This window comes from Manacus vitellinus, unplaced genomic scaffold, assembly GCF_001715985.3.
Source record: "Manacus vitellinus isolate BGI_N305 unplaced genomic scaffold, ASM171598v3 scaffold_25_pilon, whole genome shotgun sequence".
Taxonomy (NCBI): domain Eukaryota; kingdom Metazoa; phylum Chordata; class Aves; order Passeriformes; family Pipridae; genus Manacus; species Manacus vitellinus.
In genome coordinates, this window is record NW_021939882.1 from 10,154,842 (window position 1) to 10,177,765 (window position 22,924).

Below are 22,924 nucleotides of genomic sequence, written 5' to 3' on the forward strand. Positions count from 1 at the left end.
TTCACACAGCTATGTCTCTTAAGTCTCTTCTCCATTCATTTTAAGAAAACTCACATATATTCTATCACTAGATAGAGTGAGAGAACTCTTAACTAGAGAAACTTAAAACTGCAGCTGTGCTAGAAACATGTGTGTTTCTCTGAATGAATCAGATGCAGCCTTGATTTTTAGTAAATGTAGATTAGGGCTTATCTGTGCTTCAGCCATCAGAATGTCTGAAAGCTGAAATGTATTTTCCTTGTTGCCTATTGTTGCCTATTGCATGTAGTTCCTCTTGTGGTTTCTCCTAGCCAATTAAAAATACTGCTATTTTAGATCAGTGTCTATATTTGTATAGGTTATATGTTCTTTTCTGACATTTTGTTGCTCTTGGATACATTTGGAAAGCCCTGGGAGTTTTCCTCCAGCTCTGGGCACTGCAGTTGTGTTTCTTTTCCTTAGGACTGGGAGTAAGCTGGGAATTTCTCCTCTGATGTTGGCTGCTATGAACGGCCACGTCCCTGCCGTGAAGCTGCTGCTTGATATGGGTTCAGATATTAATGCCCAGATCGAGACCAACCGGAACACAGCCCTGACCCTGGCCTGCTTCCAGGGCCGGGCAGAGGTGGTCAGTCTGCTCCTGGACAGGAAGGCCAATGTCGAGCACAGGGCAAAGGTAAGGGGGGCACTCACCTTTCCTTGTGATTTATTGCCTCTGAGCCATCAAGTTTCTTCAGAGTTCCTGTGACTTTGAGCCTCTCCGGCTCAGAGGAGTTATTACATCAGAGCATTTAAACGTTCTGAAATGTGTGGTTTCTTTAAAGAAAGAAAGAAAAAAAAGGCATCAGTGATGAATTTTTTTGCATTAGGGAAAAGCTGACTGGTCCTTCTGAGCTCATAATGAAACTTAGATTCACTCTTTCTAAACTTGACGTGATACTCATTAACAGAACAGATATTTTTACATGCAAGTGAAGTCTAGGCAGGAAGAGAATAGTGTTGCTTGTGATTCTCATGTAGAGCAGGCTTCTTGTCTACAACAGAAGTAGTGCAGTCAGACTTTTTGTAAAGATTTTACATTGCTGTAGAACCCGTGGCTTCAGTACTGTGACCTTCTGTGCCTCTGAAATGCTCCACAGGTCCCATCCTTTGGTGCTCTGGGACAGCTTTGTGTCTCCTGCCATAAAGCAAGCTTAAAGCTTGTGTAGACAGCCAGACTGATTTCCCCAGCACAAAGGAATTTTTGGTAACTCCTAAGGCTGCTGAAATAATTGCTGTGTCTGTCTACCCCGCCTGCTTCTGGAATGACTGTGGCTGGAGGAAAGGGGATATGGATAAAAGCCAGCTCTCAAATGGTCAGTTGGGCATGTTAGCAGCTGGTGTAAGTTTATTTAACAGTCTGACCTGGCAACTAAGTTGGGCCCAGATCAGTCTCAGTGCTAAGGGAGGCTAGAGAAAAGCTATAAAAACCGGTTTCTCAGTATTTTTGTAGAAACACTTGTGTCTTCATTTGAATCTGTTCTAACCTCTGTTGTAGAGATCCTGTTATAAACTTTGCTTTTGCTGTTGAGACAGGTATCTGGTGGCTCTTAGTGAACAGTTTGCTTGGGTTTGTATAAATCGAAGCCCAAGAGTGTCTGGTTTTTGGGTTGGTTTTGTTTGGTTGGTTTGTGTGTGGGTGTTCTGTTTTGTTGTTGGGGGTTTTTTTGTTGGGTTTTTTGGGTATTTTTGAGACAGAGACTGCTTGAAGTTAGGCTCCTAAACTAAATACAGGCAGCTAAATAAAAAAATCTTATTTCCCTTTGTAGGAATCATTTATGTCTTATCCAAAGTGTATTGTACAGATTTCACAGAATAACTTGTTCTCTTTGCACAGACTGGTCTCACACCTCTGATGGAAGCAGCTTCAGGAGGCTATGCAGAGGTTGGAAGGGTTCTCCTTGATAAAGGAGCAGATGTGAATGCCCCACCTGTGCCTTCCTCAAGAGACACAGCTTTAACCATTGCAGCAGACAAGGGTCACTACAAGTTCTGCGAGCTCCTCATTAATCGGTAAATCGTGTCTTCTAATTAAGTGTTCAAGGGTTGGACAGGGCTCCGAGCAACCTGATCTCATGGGTGACATCCCTGCCCATGACAAGGGGGTTGGAACAAGATGATCTTTAAGGTCCCTTCCAACCCAAACCATCTCTGGCTTTATGATTAGTGGCACGTCTCTTCTGCTCATCCTCATTGTCACCTGGGGGGCAAAGCCTGGAAGCAGCTCTTGAGCTTTTCAAGCTGAACCCTGTGCACTGCTAAAATCTCAAGGGGCTGCTTTGTCCCATGGCTAGTCACCACACTGATGATAATTTAAAGGTTGCTGGTTGCATACCTGTGGTGCAGTAGGTGACACAAAGTGCACGTTGGTTTCTGTCAGGGAGATTTCAATGATCCCCACGTCACGATGTCGGAAATGAAACAGCAAATTTCAGGGACAGAATTTCTCATATTTAGCCACTATATTTCAGTTATTAAAGTTCTATATCCAGTTGTACTCTGGTATTTTGTGATCTTGCTGGCTTCCACCTTCACTTATCCCCTGTTTCCCTCTGTTCCACTTGTGTGGTTTCAGAGGAGCCCACATCGACGTTCGGAACAAGAAAGGAAACACCCCGCTGTGGCTGGCAGCGAACGGGGGGCACTACGATGTGGTCCAGCTGCTTGTCCAAGCAGGAGCAGACGTGGATGCTGCAGATAATAGGAAAATTACCCCTCTTATGTCAGCATTTCGCAAGGTAGGAGACCAACATTTATGTTTTCAAAACATTGCTTCTCGCTCGGGCTTGAATCTGAACGCTTGGTTTGGGAAGGATCGAATATAACTCAGCAAAAGGAATACTTCGGTAAAAATACCTGCCTTGACATAATCATAATTGCTGTACTTCACACAGATCCAGTTTTTGAGAGGTGAAAAAGCTGTTCCAGAAACCATATTCACTTTATTATTTCCAGTTGTACACTGTCCAAAAACTTCCACCCTTTGAGACTTTTGCCAGTTTGAGGTTTCCATAGTTCCCTCTACCTGTCTGGACTGTACTGCTTGTTTCAGTCCTGCTTTTGAGATGAACACAGCACCAGTCTGGAATAAGCTGTGCCAATTCCTTTGTGCTCCTCCTCTTCTGTTCCTAATCTGTTGTGATGGGACACTTTGTGTAGTTGGCTCATTGGTCACCTACTGCCTTTTCTTCTTGGCAGGAAGAACGTTGCTTTGTGATGGTTTCATCAGTTGTGGTGTTGGATGCAAGGATCCTATATCAGAGGAATTTATTCACTGTAGCTGCTTCACCTTTAATGAAACAGCAAATAAGTGTGCAGCTTTTTTGACAAACAGCCGTGCTGAGCATGCCACTGCTGTCTTCTTTCACTTAACTTCAGAAGCAGCAGTTGGGTCCTTTGTGTGGTTGCACAGTGTATCCCAGTAGCAAAGGAATGTGTTTGCCAGGATAACATGCAGGTGGCTCAGTTCCCTGATCATAGTTACCTTGTAACTGAGCAGTCTAAGTTAGTTCCATGGTGTGAGTGGCTAAAGAGTGGATCGGGTGACAGATGGTGTCTAAAGAGTGTTGTCCTGGCTGTTACTAAAAATATGACAATCTGCTTCTTTCCTTGGGCCTGATTTGGTCCTTGTATTTTAAAATAAGAAATAACTTGTGCAAGAGCTTGTCTTTGCCACCTTGGAGCACAACAGTAGCTGTGCTGTCAGCACCAAGCAAGCAGTAACTGCCCTTCTCCCCAGACAGCAGCTCACCAGACATGTTCTTGCTTATTACGAGTCTTCTGCATTGGACTAAGAGATATCAAACCTGTATTTTGATGGTGAGTGTTGACAATTGTATACAAGAGATTAGAATTTTCTTTGCTGTTCTAGGGGCACGTGAAAGTAGTTCAGTTCCTGGTGAAAGAAGTGAACCAGTTTCCTTCAGACATTGAGTGCATGCGCTACATAGCGACCATCACAGACAAGGTGAGCTGGAACTGGGGACGAGACCCTGCCCTGAATTTTCAGCAAAAATACACATGGGAAGTTTTTAAGTGTTCAAAAACTGAACTCTTTGCATGTGTCCTTCTTAATACAGAACTTAAAAAGTAAATCAGCATTTACAGTCCTGTTCTGTGAAATAGTTTGTATGTTTATGACTACAGGGGAGCCAGTCTTTTGTTTTAGGGTAAGGCTCACTCCTCAATTTGTAGTTTCTTATGGGTCTAGTAAGACAAGTTTGTATTCCAGGACCTGTTGAAAAAGTGTCACCAGTGTGTGGAGACGATTGTGAAAGCTAAAGACCAGCAGGCTGCAGAAGCCAATAAGAATGCAACTATATTGCTGAAGGAGCTAGACCTGGAAAAAGTGAGTAAAGCATTGCTGTCGTGTAGCAGAGTGGTTTGAACTGTGTGTGAAAACCCATAGGCTGTGTTTCCTTTGCTGCTTCTTGTGCTGTGACTGTGTGTTCCTTCCTCTCATATGTAGGTGAAACACATGCTGAGGGTGGCAAATTATAACTGACTTCTGCTTCAGCCACTCCATTGTCCTTTTTAGGAAAGCTTGGACTTAACAATGGTTTCCTTAGGCAGAAGCTCTCTGGGATCATCTCAGAGCAGAGGATGTGGGACTAAGGGAGGTCTCCAGTCTCATGATGTGTTTATGTGTGTGTAAATCATAACCCATAAGCATTTTATGGACTTCAGTGCAGTTCTGTTCAGAATTGAGCAGGTAGTGGGGAAAATCCCCTTCTCCCTCGCTGAGAATACTGTGCAGTGTCCTGAAGTAAAACACTTACACACTCTTTAGTGGGCTCTTTTATGATGTTCTTACAATTTTTGACAAGTTCCACATTAGTGTATTAACACACATCAGTTGCTGTGCATAACTACAGTGCAACATAAATGACTGATTCCATATATTTAAAAAGTGGTTAAAATTAGAGCAGTTCTATGTAAAATACTCTTTTGACTACTGACTGTTGAATCAAAGATGTGAACATCACTGCAGAAATATTGCTGAGGTTATTAAATATTTGTTTGAGAAAGGATGAGAGATTTTGCTGTTTTTCCAGCAAAACTGTATTTTTGTAATACCTTTGTTTTGGTTGTTATTTTGTTGTTATTCCTTAAAGTTTTTGGACCAACTAGTCCTATTGTTCCATAAGGTCTGCCCAGTTTCTGTGTAATGATTCAGGATGTGACATTCTAGTTCATCCTGCTCTCTCCTTTCTCCCTTCCCTCAGATTTCTAGGGAAGATCTGAATTATAAGGATAATTTAGGCTGTGTGAAAATGTTTAAATATTCATCTTTTTCTCCTACATAGTCAAGAGAGGAGAGCAGAAAACAAGCTCTTGCAGCCAAAAGGGAGAAAAGGAAGGAAAAGAGAAAGAAGAAGAAAGAGGAACAAAAAAGAAAACAAGAAGAAGATGAAGAAAACAAGCCTAAGGAAACTCTGGAACTGCAAGAAGATGACGATGAAGAAGAAAACGACGATGAAGGTAAAGAACAAGTGTTTCTATGAACAATGTAGTTGTGGGGGTGCCTTTTTTTAACTGTCAAGGGAATATGTTTGCAAGCTGGTCTCTCTTACTGTGGCAGTGTTGCATGGCTGCTGCCCTGGTTCTTCCCTGCACAGTCTGAGTTCCTGGCAAAACTCCTTTGTTCACTTTTTTACCCCCCTTCATTTGTTCATGAGAGTCTTTCACTCTTGGAGGATTTACACCTAAATGTAGTGCAGGTATTCTGACAGCTCAGCAAGGAGCATAACTTGAGCTGTAGTGTGTGTTCAGTCAGGGCACTGACTTCTATACTGTGTGGGTTCTGATTGTACATCAACTGTTTTTTTCAGTGGAGCAAGAAGTTCCTATAGAGCCTCCAAGTGCAACTACTACAACTACAATTGGAATTTCTGCAACATCAACTACCTTCACAAATGCCTTTGGGAAGAAGAGAGCTAATGTGGTGACTACCCCCAGCACAAATAGAAAAAATAAGAAAAACAAAACAAAAGAGACTCCTCAGAATATGCAGATAATTTTGCCAGATCAGCATATATCTCTAGCACAGCAAAAAGCAGATAAAAATAAAATAAATGGAGAGCCGAGAGGCGGTGGTGCAAGTGGGAACAGTGATTCAGATAACTTGGATAGCACAGACTGCAACAGTGAAAGCAGCAGTGGAGGGAAGAGCCAAGAGCTGAACTTCACGATGGACACGAACTCCTCGGAGCGGCGCTATGCCTCACTGCTCATCCCCTCTCAGGAAGAGAAAACCAGCACCTCAGCTTCCAAAACACCAACCAGGTGAGCCTGCCCTGTTCATTCCTTAATTCCCTGTTGCTTCACAAGGTTTCCACCTATACCAGTAGCTTAAGCTCTCCACCAAAGGGTACATCCCCAAAGCTTGGAGAGCTCAGTCTGCTTTATTCGTGTAGCTCTTAAGTAATACTGTCAAGTGTGTTGAACACAACCTCTTTAATATGGTAAAGGTAAAACTTTTTGGCATTTCTACCTGATTTTAAATACTATTTGAGCAAAATGACTCTCTGTGCTCTTTAAGCATCTGTGTTTCAGTGTCAGCTTTATTAGAATATATTTTAAAGTGAATAAGCTGGGACTTTAAGGAAGTCTATTTACAGAAGTGTTTTTGTGACCTGTTGACTGTTTTATGGTTTCATCATTAATTCATTTGACTTGCAATCTCTTTGTTTGAAGGAAGGAAGAAGTTGATGACTCTGAGCATTTCACCTGCCAGGTGGATGGCCAGTTTGATTTAAGCTTGTCGAGCCAGAGGTGAGAGCCATAAGAACTCAGGGGATATACAGGGCCATGTGAACAGTTTGGAAGATCATTCAGTTCCCAGGGAATGTTCTGATAATTTTTATAACACCATTTTCTGATTAGCTCATTGGTCTGAGTCAGAAACCATAGATCCCCTCTGGGTCTTGTAGACTTTGTTTATTTTTACATCTAATTAGTACGAGTCTGATCCTCCATAGCTGTGTTTTTAATTTCCATTTCCTGCACTAAGGGAGGGGAGAGGGTACAGGGGATGATCTGCAGGATACTGGGCTGACTGAGAACCCATCTTCAATAAAAATACACACACTGTGGCATCAAAAAGGGCAAAGAGAGAGGGCTGTGGTCAGACTGACTGAGGAGTTTGTAGAGTTGGGATTTTCTTTTTTCTTTCTCCTTTTTTCTCCTCAAAGTTAGGTGCAGAAGTAGTGGATTCATCAGCCCTTGTAGTTGAGGGGGTGTGTTTTGAGCTTGCCTTAGGAATGTTAGAAGTTGGAATTTGCCTCTGTTCTGACCTATGAACATGAATTTTTCAGCCTTGGCCCTTTCATCCAAGGTCTGCTACAAGAGTCGCAGGGTCCTGTGCAGTTCACTGCAGCAGGATGAGCTAAATGCACACTTCTGACTCCTTGTTAGAGGTGGTTCTTCTGTTAGATAAAGTACACTGAGGAATCAAACATTATGTAAATGGGACTAGTATAGTTATTGACTTCTGCAGGTGCTCTTTGGCTCTTGCACTAGGCAGACTTTGTCTCACAGTCATTTCTAAATTTTTACCCTTCCTGAATTGCTCTTCTCTTTAATCACAGACATGCTGATGACAATGCTGCTGTAATTGAAACCAAAACTCAGACTTCACAGCAATGCTCTTCTGGAAAAATAACTAGATATTTTCAGATAAAACAGGGAAAAACTTTTAAAGTTTACTCTGGTATTGATATTCCCCAGTGGACTTTTTTCTATCACATGCATTTTCTTGTTCTTTGCCTCAGTTTTCATTATCTGAGGACAGGTTCTCCACAGAACTTTCAAATACCTTGGGTTAGGTGTATTATCAGAGAGCTAAAACTTACTAAGGTAAAGAGAGAAAATGCTGCCATCTTAAAAGGTTTATTGTCTAAACATTGCTTTTCAAGAGGGGAGAACACAATATAGACACATAATCAGGAGGTGCCTGAGTGGCTGTGTACCACCTATTACAAACTATTCTATTCTTAGTCCTTCTGGTATTATTTAATTCACTTTAACATTCTACTTTTTGGAGGAAGGGCATAGTCTTGACTAAAAGGTAAAAAATAACCCTCCCCAAAGTCACCTAACAGTTATTCCAGGTAGAAAATAAAAACAGTTCATGCTACTGGTTTCAAGCTGCAGAAATGTAAACTTAATGCTGTAATTTTATTCTGTGATTTGTAATTAGCACATTTCTGTTCCCAGACTTGATGGTGAAGGTCATTCGAATTCCTTGTCGACTACTTACAAGTCTGTTTCCCTGCCTCTGACCTCTCCAAATGTAAAGCTGAATCTGACCAGTCCAAAAAGAGGCCAGAAAAGAGAAGAAGGCTGGAAAGAAGTCGTTAGAAGGTAAAGACTTTAATTCTGTATTTAAAAACTGTCAGTGAACTTTTTAGCTTGTAAACCATTCTCAAATACAGAATGTCCAGCAAGGTTATATAATTCCAGAATTAACTTACAAAAAATCTATTCCCCCCCCCTTACTCTTGCAGTGCTGTGAAAACCAATTGCAGACCTAATTTGTAGTGACTCCTCACTAACTTAACGTCAGCATGACATGAACATTTTATTTGGTACGAGGGTTTTCTTCTCCTGTGAGTTCAGTGGAGTAAAGATGAAAGGAAAAGGGAGCAGAGGGCAGTGAAAAGCCCTCCAGCAGATGATTGCACGTGAACTAAGGGCAGGATGGATGTGAGTAGAGGAGAGATGGATGATCTCTTCAAGGCCAGAACTCACTGTGCTTTGAGCAGTGACCTTGATCACTTGTTCTGTGGAAAATTTATTCACCTAAATGTGAGTGGTTGGAGGTACAGTGAGATTTAAAGGTTTTCTGTGAAACAAACTTTTCCTTTGAAAATGTACTGAGGTTTATTGTATGGCCATTAACACCCCAGTATCTTTCTTGTAACCTTTATCATATCTACTGCTTGTAACTAGAATGGTCATCTGGCTTTCCTCTTTTTGTTCTCTTTATCAAAAAGGAATGCAGCACAAACATACAGGTGTCAGGTGCTTTTGGCTGCTCTTATGAAGCTCTCCTGCTTTTCTTCAGTGGCAGTGACCAGATATGCTCACTTTGGGGAATTTCAGGCTGTGTGCAAAGAACAGAATTGTACAGAGAATTTAATGCGTTCAGATCAGGGGAAGCCACAGACTGTTCTTAATAAAGGTTTAAAAAGGCAGCTTAATATGAAAATTTAGGTGTTTGAACCCTTGGAGAGTTGGTTCAACCTCTGCCTTTTGATGTGGTCGCCAGTGGGGCTCTCCACAGTGCCATGGCCTTGCTGGGTGTGTGGTAGCAGCCTGTGCCCCTCTTGGGCAGGAACCCTCCAGACAGCAGCTGATCCACCTCTGACCTGGGGCTGCTCCAGCTCTCCTGGGGCTCTCGAGTCTCACCAGCTCAGCTCAACTGCTCACGTGGGTGTTGTCTGCTCTTCTGGCCATGGCAGGGTTCTAGAGATGGCAGCCAGAACCCACCCTGTCCTCCTTCCCTGTGCCATGAGGAACATTCCATACAGTTCTGCACTGGTGTTTGCTGTGCCCTGGCTGATGGAAGTGTGTCCTGCCAAAGAGCTTTGTTGGTGACCACGGACCCGCGGTCGCAGTGCCCGGGAACTGCACGGCTTCCTCTCCCAAAGCCTCTCCTGGTCTCAACAAGAATCCTTCTCCTTCCCTTTCCCTGTGAGTGATCCCCCAGCTAGAAAGGATGTCTATCAAAGTAACGGATGCAAACATCCCTTCTGCCCCTGACAGGCAAGTGGGCAGAGTTTTGAAAGACCCTCCCCCCAGCAACACTCTGCAGCCAACACCGATTGAGCAATTCCAGCTGCAGAGAGGAGGGCGCTGCTGTTCCGGAGCAAAAAGGTACTGCTTGGGACACTTCTCCAGGTCAACACCATCAGCCTTGGCAGGGAGGGAGGGAAAGGACTGTGGGTGATGGGTGGGAGGGGACTGGACACTGGGGTGGGCTTTCTTGGAGGAGAAATGTCTCGCTGGGGTTCCCAGTGGGCTGAGGTGGAAGCAGACCAAGGTACAGTCAGGAGCCCTGTGAGCAGTGTGGGTGTTCTTGAAAGTTAGGTGATGATGGAAGCTCTGGTTTGATAGGGAGTGACTGGGATGTCTGGCTTGAGAGAGGAGCCTTGGGGTTGGAGGGGGGGAAGAAAACCCAAAGCAGGAAGCAGCTGTGGGACAGAACTGGGTGAATACTCTGAAGTTCTGGAGATGGCAAAGGTTGTGGTGTGCTGTCTTGGCAGGAGAGGGCGAAAGAAACCACCTTGGCTACATGAGGTGATGCTTTAGAACATTTCCATTTATTTAGATATTTAGAATAAAAGGTGTTTCCTTTAAGTCCTGTTAAGTGAGAAACAATTTCCTGAGGATCAAGAACTGGAATAGTTTCCAGGACTGAAATAGCTCCGTGGAGCTGGCAGCCTTTCCAGGGGGTGGTAGGGATCTGTCCCATGTTCAGAGGCACTTGCACTGTGATCAGTGGTTTCTGAACTCCCTTTGAATCCCCTCTAATTGTTCAGCGTTGAGCCAGGCATATCACTACCAAGCCTGAAGGCAGTGTATGGGTGCCAAAGGTCCACACCATAAAGTTTGGGGACAGTGGTGGCCCAGAGACCACAGCTGGGGTCTGAATGCAAGCAGAGCTCGTGTTCCAAGACTTCCCAATGCTGTGTGTGTGCACTGACTCACCAATACCACGTGAATCAGGAAAACTCTAAACTGACTGACTCTGGTGACAGCGTTGTGGTCTGACAGTGAACCTGTTTCTGCAAGTCCTGGCTGCCATCACAGGGGCTTCCAGCAGCTCCCTAAATCCCAGGCCTGCACACCTTCACCATCTGCCACCACCGTTGTTTGTTGGTGACTCAGCGCTTCCAGATCTTGAGGTCTGAAAGAGATGAATACTCCAAGGTTGTGGATGCAGCCATATTACAGAGCAGATATTACAGAGCTGATCCCTGGGAAAACATTGGAAAGCCACCACCTCCTTGCTATAATAGCTAAGCCATGGGCTTTTATATTTGAAGCAGCGCTGTTTATGTAAGTTTAGGTTGATAAGCTAAGGGTTTGTCTCGCTTTGGAGAGGTACACAAGATAAAATAAAAGCCAGAAGTGTTTCTGAAGCAATGTGAGGCACATATATCTGTGTTACAGTAGTGCTGGAATAAATGCTTCTGGAGAGCCCTTGTCAGGTACTGAGGATGAATAATTTGAGTGGAGGAGTTTGAGAAGGCTCCAAAGAGTGAAGAAAGTATCAGCAGAAAACCACTTACTGCCCTGAAAGTTAAGAATATTGTTTCAGCCACTGTCAGACAATGCATTTCACAGATTTCTGATCTTTGTGATATAGGTCAAAGAAATTATCAGTCCCAGCTTCTGTCGTATCTAGAATAATGGGAAGAGGTGGGTGCAACATCACGGCAATTCAAGATGTCACTGGCGCCCACATCGATGTTGATAAGCAAAAAGATAAGAATGGAGAGAGGATGATCACTATAAGGTACAGTATCTTGAAATGAAAGTCTTGAGTCAGTCCACGGTGTCATTTCTTGAGAAGCTTGTTTGCTTTTTAAGGCAGGACCTATTTAGGTTCTTGGTACTGAATAGAGCACACATTCCTGCTGCCAAGATATGCTGACAGTTGACTTCAGAGATAATCCTTAAGATACACAGAAGTCAAGAAATAACTTACTGGAGTAAACATACAGTAGACTTATGGATCAGTCTGAAACTGAGGCTGTGGAATGTTGTGCAAAGTGGGGTTTCCTTTTGCAAAAGATAAACCTGTTTGTATTTAATCTAGGGGTGGTACAGAGTCCACGCGATACGCAGTGCAACTCATCAATGCCCTTATTCAAGATCCCGCCAAGGAACTGGAAGACTTGATTCCTAAAACCCACATAAGAACGCCTGCTTCGAGCGCCAAGTCAATCCATGCAAACTTTTCATCTGGAGTCAGCACTGCGACTGCTTCCAACAAGAACTCCTTTCCTCTCGGAGCGCCGCCCCTCGTCACGTCGCAGTCGTCGACGCTGTCGACCTTCCAGCCTACCAACAAACTGAACAAGAATGTCCCTGCCAACGTGCGCTCGTCTTTTCCGGTGTCTCTTCCTCTCGCTTACTCTCACCCTCATTTTGCCTTGCTGGCTGCCCAAACTATGCAACAGATCCGGCACCCTCGCTTACCTATGGCCCAATTTGGAGGAACCTTTTCACCTTCACCGAACACTTGGGGACCATTCCCGGTGAGACCAGTTAACCCTGGCAGCACAAACAGCTCTCCAAAGCATAATAGCTCGAGTCGTGTAGGTAGCCAGAATGGAAACGTTTTGCAGACAGAGTCTCCCGGATTAGCTACGTCCAGTTGTCCCGTTACCGCCTCGTCTGTAGCTGCTTCCACCCAGCCGCTGTGCGTGACCAGTAACCGGACTCCCTCCTCGGTCAGGAAGCAGCTCTTCGCCTGCGTTCCCAAGACGAGCGCTGCAGCCACAGCCATCTCAACTGTGACGAGCACCTGTAGCACTCTGCCCTCAGCTCCCTCTGCTTCCCCAAACAACGGGCAGGTGCCCACGGCGTTCCTGCCATCCAGCGCTCCGCCGGCGCAGCATTCCGCGCTGAAAGCGGACTCGTTCTCGGCCGTCTCGGCGCCCAAGGAGAAGGTGCCGACCCCGGAGCAGCCACCCGCAAACGCACCAGCTTCGGTGGCGAGCAGCTGCAGTATGTCAGCCAGCAGCAGCTCAGGGGGCACCGAGACCCGCCCCTCGAGCAGCCCTGCCCCGCTCAGTAACGCCCAGGAGGAGATACTGCCAACCAGCATGTCGGAGATCAGCCCTTCCATGTCGATGCCTTTCTCATCCAGCTCAGAAACTGCTCCTTTAAGCTTAGCGTCGCCCAGGTCAGTCGTTGCAGATAATCAGGACAACAGTAACTTACCTCAAGTAGCTGTACCAGCACCTCGAGTTACTCACAGGATGCAGTCCAGAGGTTCTTTCTATTCAGTGGTACCAAATGCAAACCTCCATCAAGATCCTCAGTCTATTTTTGTTACGAATCAAGTTCCTTTAACACCTTCTCAAGGTCCACCTGCTGCAGTGCAGCTTTCATCAGCCATGAACGTTATGAACGGTTCTCAGATGCACATTAACCCAGCAAACAAATCATTGCCTCCTGCCTTTGGGCCAGCAACGCTCTTCAATCACTTTAGTAGTCTTTTTGATAGCAACCAGGTGCCAGCTAACCAAGCATGGGGAGACTGTCCACTCTCTACCCGAGCAGCAGCTGACCCATCTTTCACTGTTCAGTCTACCTTTCTGAATAACTCTGTGCTAGGACACGTGGAAAACGTCCATCCTGACAACTCCAAGGCTCCTGGTTTCAGGCCACCTTCCCAGCGGGTTTCAACTAGTCCTGTAGGTAAGTCATTAAGGTCATGCACTGGACAAAATTCTTCAGCCATTGCACTTTGATCATCTCAAACTGATAGAGGAGTAGTCTGCAAATGACAGTCGGAGAATGCTTGTGTAATGAGGATGGCCTGTTTTTTCCAAGTGCTCTTTAAAATGTTGATGATTTTTTTCTTCTTCAGCTCTTCTAGGCTCTTAGGTGTTGGGAAGATTGCAGACATTGCATTGCTTGTCCTCTGTAAGACACAGTAATGCTCCCACCAGTTTGTAGGATAGCACTGATTTTAGGGTTTGGGTTGGAATGGAACACAGTGTGGGGTGATGCCAAACCTGAGGACATGTGGAGGTTCCAGCTGCAGCTGGAACAGTATGCACGTGTTCCATATTTTGTGTGAGGCACCAGTTTGACTCAGTGAGGGAAAACTCTCTGTGCCTTTTGATTCCTGATACGGCTCTGGGATTTTAGTAAGCTTATTTTGTGCTTTGGGAAATTGGTGTGCTACTGCAAGGGGTGTTTTATTAGGAAGTTCAGTGTAGCAGTCCAAGCTTATCTGGATTTATTTGAGATGGGTTAGGAGCACTGACATTGAGCTTCCTGCCCTTGCTGTGCTCTGCCTGAAGGATCTTAGCATTCCAGCTATGTTGCAGACAACTGGCTGCACCCATTTGGCTGGAAGGGACACTCAAGAGATCTATTCTGTGCCACCCTTTACCCTTGCCATGATGGCTGTGGGGTGCCCTGGGGTAGCTGGAGAGCCTTAACCACACAGCATGTTGGGTATTTGGGCTGATGCTGGGACAGAACTCGAATGCTGGGTGGGGACAAGTCAAGTAGTTTGACTTTCAGACTAAAGCAGAAGGGAGCATTTGGAAGATGTGATGGTGAGGAAAGAAGGTTTTCAGCATTTCTGCTCCTCTCAGTTCATTTACAAACGTGCAGGACTTCTGCAAACCAGAAAGCTTCTCTCTGACTGGCTTTAACCACAAAACTGGGGTGTTTGCTATGACTGTAGTTTTCTTAATAGTTTGATTTGGGCTGTATAGCTCTGCAAAACCAGGGCACACCTAGAGCTCTGAGCCCCATCCAGTCTCAGCCTAGGAAGCAGACCCAGATGTGGAAGGTAAAGTAACTGGACCTTGTACAACAGAGAGTGTTAATAAAGAGCTGCCAGACCCTCAGCAGGCTCCAGAAACACTTGACAATGGCTCAGCTTTTCCTCTAAACTGAGAGTTGGCTGTTGCTGACATAACCCCTGGGGCTGGAAGCCTGTGGCAAGTGGGATCTGCTGATTTCTCTGCCCATGGCACCCTGTGTGTGCAAACACTGACTGAGACTTCCCACAGCAGCAAAACATTTTGCTGTTTCCTTATGCAAAGGTCATCTCTTTGCTGTGGGGGTCCTTTATATATCCTTAAATGACTGCAAGTATTTAAAAGGCAGTGTAAATCTGTTTCTGCCCCCTGCATTAGGAAGGTTAGGTAGGTAGCCAAGGAGAACTCATGCAGTAGACTTTGGGGAGATTAAGTGAGAAGTTCTCAACTGAAGCTCAAAAATATTTGGACAGAACACGCTTTTTCTGAGCTGGGATTTGATTAGGATATTGCAAAGTGAAGAAAAACTGCAAATAGGTAGGTGTGCTGCTGAAATTGTGCTTGGCAGGAGTGACTGGTTAGTCGGGTCCTTAGTTGATTCATTTAACGTTGTTTTACTTTCCACTGCTTTTGATCACCTTTGTTTCAGAATCTAAATTGTCCCTTGCACAGGTTTAGGGGAACCTGGGGAGAAGGGGGTGTTTGGAAGGTGTGATAGTGAGGAAAGGAGTGGGCACAGTAGGCTGAGGACTTCTCCAACACCTTCCCTCAGAGTCCAAGTGTGCTCTGTCCATCCATCTCATTCACTGGCTTGTCCCCAGCTCAGCCTCCAAGGTGAGTTGAACTGGGAACTCCCATGGCTGTTTCCACAGGGCTCAGTGACAGGGTTCAGGAGATTTTGGGAAGGGGCAGAAGGGCCAGTCAGTGCTGGCTCATCCTTTGGCCAACAGCAGCACCATGGACAAGGAGCAGCCTGGGCCTGGCCTGGCAATTCCGTGTGGTGAGAGGGGATGGTAATGGCTTTGGAGCAGGTGGACACCCATCCTCTGATCTAGGATGTGACTCTACACCTCAGGGAGCAGGGGGGTGTCTTTTGTGCCTGTCTTGCACAGTTGAGCCCTGGAAATTTTTCAACAAATAACATTCCTTGGTGACCACCTCTAAACTGATTTGGTGGAGATTTAATGTCGTTTGTGCACTAAAGCAGCCTTTTCTTAACAGATTCTCACCTCAGGGTGAAGTTTGGGTACTCTGCTTTTCCTGTTTGTGGGTAAACTCAGCTACAGCTTGAATTTTCTCTGCTTCACTAGTTCACCAGGCACAGATCCCCCCCCTGCAGATCTTATGGACTGTGGATCTGCTCTGGAAATGGCCTATTTGTCCCACATTTTAGGTCTCTTGTCCTGGCAGCTTGCAGATTGAGGGCAGGCTTAGCCCAACCATCTGGGGAGGCTGTGGAGAAGACCAAAAGAAATCTAGTTGTTACTTCTTTCCTCTGCATTTTGAGAAGGGGTTTGAGATCTGGCTTATTAAAAGAAGTCTTGAAACTGGAAATATGCCAACTTAAGAAGCAGCACCTGAGTGTGGAATTGTGTGAAATGGACTCTGTTTCACATGGAGTGACTGAGTGTTGTGGCTGTTCCTCTAATGCTGGAGGTAGCCCTTGCAATAAGCAGCATCTGCAGAAGTGCCTGGTGGCTTTGATAAGCTGAATTTTGAGGCGAATTTGTGTGAGATCAGTACACTCCTCTCAAAAGCTCAGTTATGCTTCCAGAGCACGATGAGGAGTTTGAGTTCATGGCCCAAGTAACTGCAGAAGATTTTAGTGTTACAAAACCTGACTTTTTTGGTAAGTACATGAATAGGAAGCTCATTACTGCAATCAGAATTTGGTAAGTTGTTGTTCAGAATAGCTATTTTTAATATCGAGCCAAGTTTTTCATCCACTTTTAGGAAGGACAAGATAACAATTAGAAGTGTTCTTTATGACCTGAAAACTCTGGATTTGTGGATCTCTGGCTGTCACACTCCCTTCAGCACATGGAACATACCCAGGAGTGCTGAAGTGGTCTTGCCTGTCCAGTTGTTGCACTTCAGAAGCTGAGTACCCATCATCCTCCTGAGCCATCCAAAGACACAGCTGGGCATCCCTCTCCTGCAGAAGAACTGGTTTTGTTATAATCCCTGCCTTGTTCTCTGTTTAGGAACCCAGCAGTGCCCGTGGGCAGCAGCACCTCTGTTACCCTTCTGTTTGGGGCAGACTCAGGGTCCTTGGTGGCTTATCAGCCAGATGGCAGCTCCTGTTTTGATTTGTGGTGGAATTGGTCAGCACAGGGGCCTTTTTGGCTGCCACATTTGTGGGTGGAGGGTTGGCCAGAGTGTCCTGTCCATGGCTCCATGGGAGATGCCCAGGGAGAGCCCTGGGCTGCGGGTGCTGGAGCCAGTCTGTAACTCCAGACAAAGTCAGGTCAACCCCAGTGCAGTCACAGGCATTGGGGTCCTCCTTGGAGCCACGGGGTCCTGCACTTCGTGCTGTGACAAACCTGAGAAGACTGTCCTGCCATGCTGGGGTCCCTCAGCTGAGCACCCTGTGTTCCAGCAGCAAGGGGGGGTGTATTTCTCCTTGGCTGTAAGGGAGACTTCTCTTTTTAACCTTTAGGCTAGTGAGAAAAGTACCTCCTTCAAATCCAGCAGGTCATTTCTGTCCATGTGAGCAGGTTGGATCTGGCACTTCTGGAAGCAGTTAAGGTTGACTTGGTTGATAATACTGGGGGGAAAAAGACCTGGCTTTCAGGAACTATCCAGGTGCTGAAAGGTGCCCCTCTAGTCTGTGACCTGAGGTACTGCCTGGCACCAACTGCTGTTTGTGCTGGGGTGTGAGTAGGTACAGCCTTCAACCTCGCTCTGCAGCAATGTAGGCTGGTCCTGGTTGTGGTCATTTTGAAATGTTTAAATGGTTTTGAAACTAATCTTGTTTAATAGGCCCTTGAAACTAAACCCAAAACTCAGGTGAACATATGGCCATGCCCGTTTCTGCTTTCAGGTAATAACGTGTGATAAGAGCTTTTACAGCATTTTGGAAAAGTACTTAAAAGCTTTGGCTTATTAAAAAAAAATGTGATTCCCCCTTGTTAATAATTTTTGTGGGACTTTGAACTCTTTCTCCATCTCTCTCTTCCCCTCACACATCCCTGGAGGAAGAGCAGCCCCCTCCCCTGTGCTGCTGTGCCATGTCAGCCCTGTCTGTCTGGCCACAGCGTGCTCTGACTGATCTCTACGTGAAGGTACCTATGGGATGGCAAAGTCCATCCTGCAGAGAACTCCTTCCCAGGTGCTGGATTCTCCTGGGACTTTCACAGAGCCCTGTATCCCTATTGAATTTGTGTGGCTTTTCTGTAAGCAAAGGTCCTGGCCACTCCCAGCTCTCCTGCTCTGCCCTCCCTGCTCAGATCATTCCTCTCAGTGACCAAAGGGATGGCTGTTTTTGCAAAAACTTGAGGCCAAACCAGAGAGCCTCCAGAAATGCCTCTGCTGTTTCTGAGGGAGAGTTGTGCACCTGTAAAATGACCTTACCATGTGCAGATGCCCCCGAAGGTGATGAGATGCTTTAATTATATTTGGAGCACTAGCTTTCTCTGGTGCTTTGAAGCAGGTTCCCAAAGAGAGATATTTAATCAAATTTATGTTTATTTCAGGCTTACCCTCTCTAGATCCATCCAACAGCTCTACAACTTCTTCTTCAGGTCCTTTGACAGGCTTTTCAGCAAACATACAAGGAGCACGGGTTTACCTTCAAGGGCCAGCGCCTGTTGGGACTCCCAGCTTTAACAGACAGCATTTTTCACCACATCCTTGGACAAGCGCAACAAATTCATGTAGGAACTTCATGGGTCTGTCTTAGTTAACTATAAATTCATAGCTATTGTCTTTAGTAGATTTCTAACTTGAGGGGAAGTTACCCAGTGATGCACAAAATGCTTTCCAATTGCTTTTCGCAGCTGTGAGGATGGCGTGCAAATCCCAAGCTGTGCTATTTTATGGGTTGTTTTTTTTCCCATGCCATTAGTTCTGGTAGCATTACTAAAGGTATATTTGGGCAAAAAAACAAGTCATTGTAGGCTCTGAGAGGAGAGGGCACGAAGCTGTGGGGGAGTAGAGGTGATTATACCAAGCTAAAAATTCCCCTCTAAGTAGTTTGAGTGCAGTATTAGGTGAAAATGTCATGTTTGCCATGGTTTGAAGTTATACTTGCCTTTTTTTCTTTTTTGTTTTTTTTAATTGGGATCTGGAATTCTACTTAAAATGTTCCAAAATATTTGAGCATCATCCGAGGTAACAGTGGGGGGGTTTCCTCCTAATGGGAAGAACATGGAAGTAGCTTTACAGAAAACATGGGTCTTTAATTCAGAATCTTAGCTGAAGAGGTTTTTCATGTCACTGCATGCAACTTCAGTGCCACTCTCTTGAGTTTAAGAACCAAAATGTTTAAAGGAGTGCTCAAAGGAAGTTGGATTTCCCCAGGAGAGTCAGTGACGCTTCTGAAGTTGGCGGGACTTACGCTCTTAGGTCACACCTGTGGCTTTGGGAAGCTGTCTGATTTCTCTTCTGCTGGAAGTTGTGGATACCAAAACCAGGCTGTTTAGATATTTATGGTGTTTTGGCTGATGTTTTCACCTCTTCCTGAAACTCTTCCATGTTTCTTATTCTTTCTTGTAATTAATTTAGATACACTGCTATGTCATGAGAATATCACGATTCTGATGGCTGAAAGCATTTGTGTTATAATGTTGATTCTGAGAGTTAAAATAACCTGTAGACAGAATTTCTGTGCAAGACTTGAAGAATGCTTGCCAAAAAAGAAAAAGCCTTTAAAACATTTTATAATTTGCTTTGAGATAATACGGGGGGGGGATAGAGCGGGTGGCATTTATGCTTAACACTGTGTGTGCTTTGTGTGTTATTAAGCACAAGAAATACTCTTTTCAGCAGGTGAATCTCCTATTCCATCAGTTTCCTCAGGATCATCCTCGCCCCTCTCAGCTGCTTCTGCACCTTCTAACCTGGGCCAGCCAAAAACGGGTAACGCCAATCAAGATCGAAAGGTCCCCCCTCCCATCGGGACAGAGAGACTCGCCAGGATCCGGCAGGGAGGCTCCGTCACTCCGACGCCCTTGGGAACCAACTTCACAGCTCCCGTGGGCCACAGCGGCATCTGGTCCTTTGGAGTCAACAGCGTGTCTGGTGAGTGTGGTACAGCCCAAGGCAGCCCAAAGAAACTTCCAGGGCCTCTCAGAGGGACTGGGAAAGGAAAGTTGAGGAGGAATAACGTTCCGCGGTCGGTACTCAGCTCCCGTGCAGTGCATCCCGAAGGGAGAGCGGGTCTCAGTGCTGGGAAGTGAAGTTTTTGTGGAAAGGAGGAGGTGCAGCACTTGAGGTGTAGAGCGTTTCCATTGACAGCTCTAAAGACAAGCCTTTGAGTCCTGCATTTGTTGTGTGTTCCAGCAAAGCCCTCCACACTTTGGTTAACGTGTATCTCATCACTGCTGTGTTGTTACAAGGAAAGCTGGTGTGTGCTCACAGACTGTGCTGGGAGCTCCATTGGATCTTCATTGCTCTGCTGTGGACACCTGGAACTCCCAGTTCCTGGTAGTGCCCGTCCTCTCCACCCTTGTCTGGAGGATCAGGATGACCAAACTTACCTGGCCTCACCAGGCTGCCCTTTCCCTATTTTTGCCCCTGTCACAAGTGTAGCTTTTTTCTATGTTCCTACGTACATGGGAGACTGGAGGGGAGAAGGATGTGTAGCCAGCCTTAGTACAGGGTCTGCTGCAACATCCCTGGGAGAGGGATGCAGGTCAGACAGGTGTGTTTCCACTGTCTGTAATGGATTATCAGCCTAAACCTGCAGGTACCTTCTGCTGTGGCAGGTCTGCCCTGGCCAGAGCAGAACCCTCAAATACCTCTGGCTGTGTGTTTTCAGGGAGCCTTTGGGTGGATGTAGGTGTGTGCAGCTGCTGAATTCTACTCCAGAGTATCTGCAGTGAATTTTCAATCTCCGTTTTCAATCTCCTTTCCAGAAGGCCTATCAGGTTGGTCTCAGCCTGTCATGGGAAGTCATCCAATGCATCAGCAGCTGTCAGACCCAGGCACGTTTTCTCAGCATCAGCCCATGGAGAGAGATGATTCTGGAATAGTGGCTCCCTCGAATATTTTCCACCAACCTATGCCAAATAGTTTTGTGGATTTTTCTAAAGTAAGTTACAAAGGGTTGAATTTAGTCTGTGAAATGACCAAGGACTGACTTTGTTATATCTCCTGTTCTGCCTGTTCACACTTCATGTGTGTGTGCCTCTGCTGCCATTGCTCACCACCCCGGTCCTGAACCTCTTTTCATCCCAGAACTGCCCAAGCCTGGAAGCACATCTGAACAAAACCAGAGGTTGTAGATTGCCAATGTTCTCTAGTCAGTACCTGAAGGCCTCCCTTGCTCTCCAGTGTTTCCTCTCTCAGAGGCTCAGGAAGGTTTCACAAAGCTTGCTCAGCTCTTGAAGCTGATTAAAGGTTTGCTTAATGCTTTCAGCACAAATGATGCCCACAGTACCACACACCTTCCTTAAGGAAGTGGCAGAGGAGAGGACTCACAGCACGTTTCAGAAGGAGCTGTAGCATGTGCTCTTGGGATCTTCTGCATGGCAGAACAACATAATTGTCCCATACTCTGCCCTGTGTTCCCTCACAGTGCTGAGATTCCTGCCATTAGGGGAACGTTCTGTATGGATGTGACCTGCCTCTGTCACCTGGGCAGATGTGGTCCCACAGCCACCCTTCACCGAGTGCTCTCTTGTCCCCTCAGGGCCTGCCCATCTCCATGTACGGCGGCACCCTGATCCCCTCGCACCCCCAGCTGGCAGATGGCCCAGGAGGGCCCCTCTTTAACGGGCTCCATACTCCAGATCCCGCCTGGAATCCCATGATCAAAGTTGTCCAGAACTCAACAGAATGTACTGATGCTCAGCAGGTAGTGTGGCTGCCTTTTCCCACCTGTGCTTACCCGGGGCTTTATGCGGTGGTGTGATATCCATTTTTGGACTGGTGACATGCTTGGTTTTTTTCAGTTCTTTGAAACTAGATTTGAGATTGTTTGCATGACTTTTCCCTACTCTGTGTGTGTGTGTGTGTGTGTGTTCATAAAACATCTATGGAGCTGTCAGTACCAAACCTTCCAGGTAAAACAAGCAGCATTTCAAGACTGCTCAGCCAGGTAATGGACTGTTACACGTGAGAGGGTTTATATCTGTGCTCAGCACCTTGCAGGTTGTCAGTCACACCTTGGCTGGAGCTGGAGAGCTCCTGCTTTTGGACAGTCTGGTTGTATTTTGGGGGAAGCCTTACGCTCGCCCTCAGTGGTTAAACACTGTTAAAGGAACCTTTATTTGTTTTCATAATAGATTTGTCTTTTTATTTCTTGCTGTAGATTTGGCCTGGCACCTGGGCACCTCACATTGGAAACATGCATCTCAAGTACGTCAACTGATTTAAGGGGGTCTGTCCTTTTTTAGCCTGGTTTGGGAATCTTTATGACCTTGAAGAACCCTGGGGTTTTTTTTTCATGTGCCTAAGTGATTTTCTGTGGGCTGTAACAATGGAAACTTGATTGCCCGTTGTATAACAACAAATTGACTTTACCTATATAAACTGATTCTGTTCTCCAATTAGTTTAGCCACTTTAAACTTTAAAAATCAGACAAAACTAGTGCTTTTGGCTAAACACTACTGAACGCTCCTTGTACGCAGCAGAGAACGAGCTGATGACATGAGTTCAGCCTTTTAGGGTGGTAAATACCTGTCCAATTGTTTACAGACTTAAAAGGAAAAGCTGAGTAAATTTCATGTCGTATAGTGGCTCTACTTTATGTAGCCTGTATTAATGTGAAATATTTACCTGAATACTCAATAAAAGGCAAACAGCATTCATAGGTTGTGTGTGAGAATTTTGGAAAGGGCTGAGTGTTGCTGTCCTCAGTAGCTGCTCCCGTGCCTGGTGACACATCCCAGGGCCACATTCCCAGCACGTGGGTGCAGTCAGGATTTGGGAGGGTTTGGAGCCGCAGGTGTCTGTGATTGATGTCTGCAGAGCCCCTCCCCCTGCCAGTTGTGAGCCTGTTATTGGTGTGAACCTGCTTCTGTGTTACCTTTTTGTCCTTCTGGATTAGTTCTGCTGCTTCGAGCGCTCCTTTTGCAGGTGGGTTGCCCGAGAGATGAGGTTTTGCTCAGGGCTGCAAGGGCTGACAGCAGTGGTAGGTAAATGCAGCGTTCCTTCACCAGCTGCCCAGAAGCAGATCTTGGGAACTAAGGGCTTCCCACTGGAGAAAAACCTAATAGATTCA

The 22,924-nt window shown here is 45.8% G+C and overlaps 1 protein-coding gene across 1 annotated transcript in view; it reads left to right on the top strand.

The window, feature by feature from the left end:
* The window catches only part of LOC103762933 (ankyrin repeat and KH domain-containing protein 1), a 60,917-nt gene extending 38,410 nt beyond the window's left edge, over window positions 1-22,507 (top strand). Inside the window, exons 18-34 of the mRNA XM_029960302.1 lie at window positions 442-655; window positions 1,856-2,031; window positions 2,594-2,756; window positions 3,890-3,985; window positions 4,250-4,366; window positions 5,325-5,499; window positions 5,850-6,303; window positions 6,715-6,792; window positions 8,236-8,382; window positions 9,787-9,897; window positions 11,393-11,542; window positions 11,846-13,455; window positions 18,233-18,427; window positions 19,524-19,778; window positions 20,615-20,790; window positions 21,391-21,555; window positions 22,012-22,507. Of these exons, the coding sequence (XP_029816162.1) occupies window positions 442-655; window positions 1,856-2,031; window positions 2,594-2,756; window positions 3,890-3,985; window positions 4,250-4,366; window positions 5,325-5,499; window positions 5,850-6,303; window positions 6,715-6,792; window positions 8,236-8,382; window positions 9,787-9,897; window positions 11,393-11,542; window positions 11,846-13,455; window positions 18,233-18,427; window positions 19,524-19,778; window positions 20,615-20,790; window positions 21,391-21,555; window positions 22,012-22,071 (4,342 nt within the window). The 3' untranslated portion in view covers window positions 22,072-22,507. The remainder of the gene's footprint in view (window positions 1-441; window positions 656-1,855; window positions 2,032-2,593; window positions 2,757-3,889; window positions 3,986-4,249; window positions 4,367-5,324; window positions 5,500-5,849; window positions 6,304-6,714; window positions 6,793-8,235; window positions 8,383-9,786; window positions 9,898-11,392; window positions 11,543-11,845; window positions 13,456-18,232; window positions 18,428-19,523; window positions 19,779-20,614; window positions 20,791-21,390; window positions 21,556-22,011) is intronic.
* Window positions 22,508-22,924: the final 417 nt, after the last annotated feature.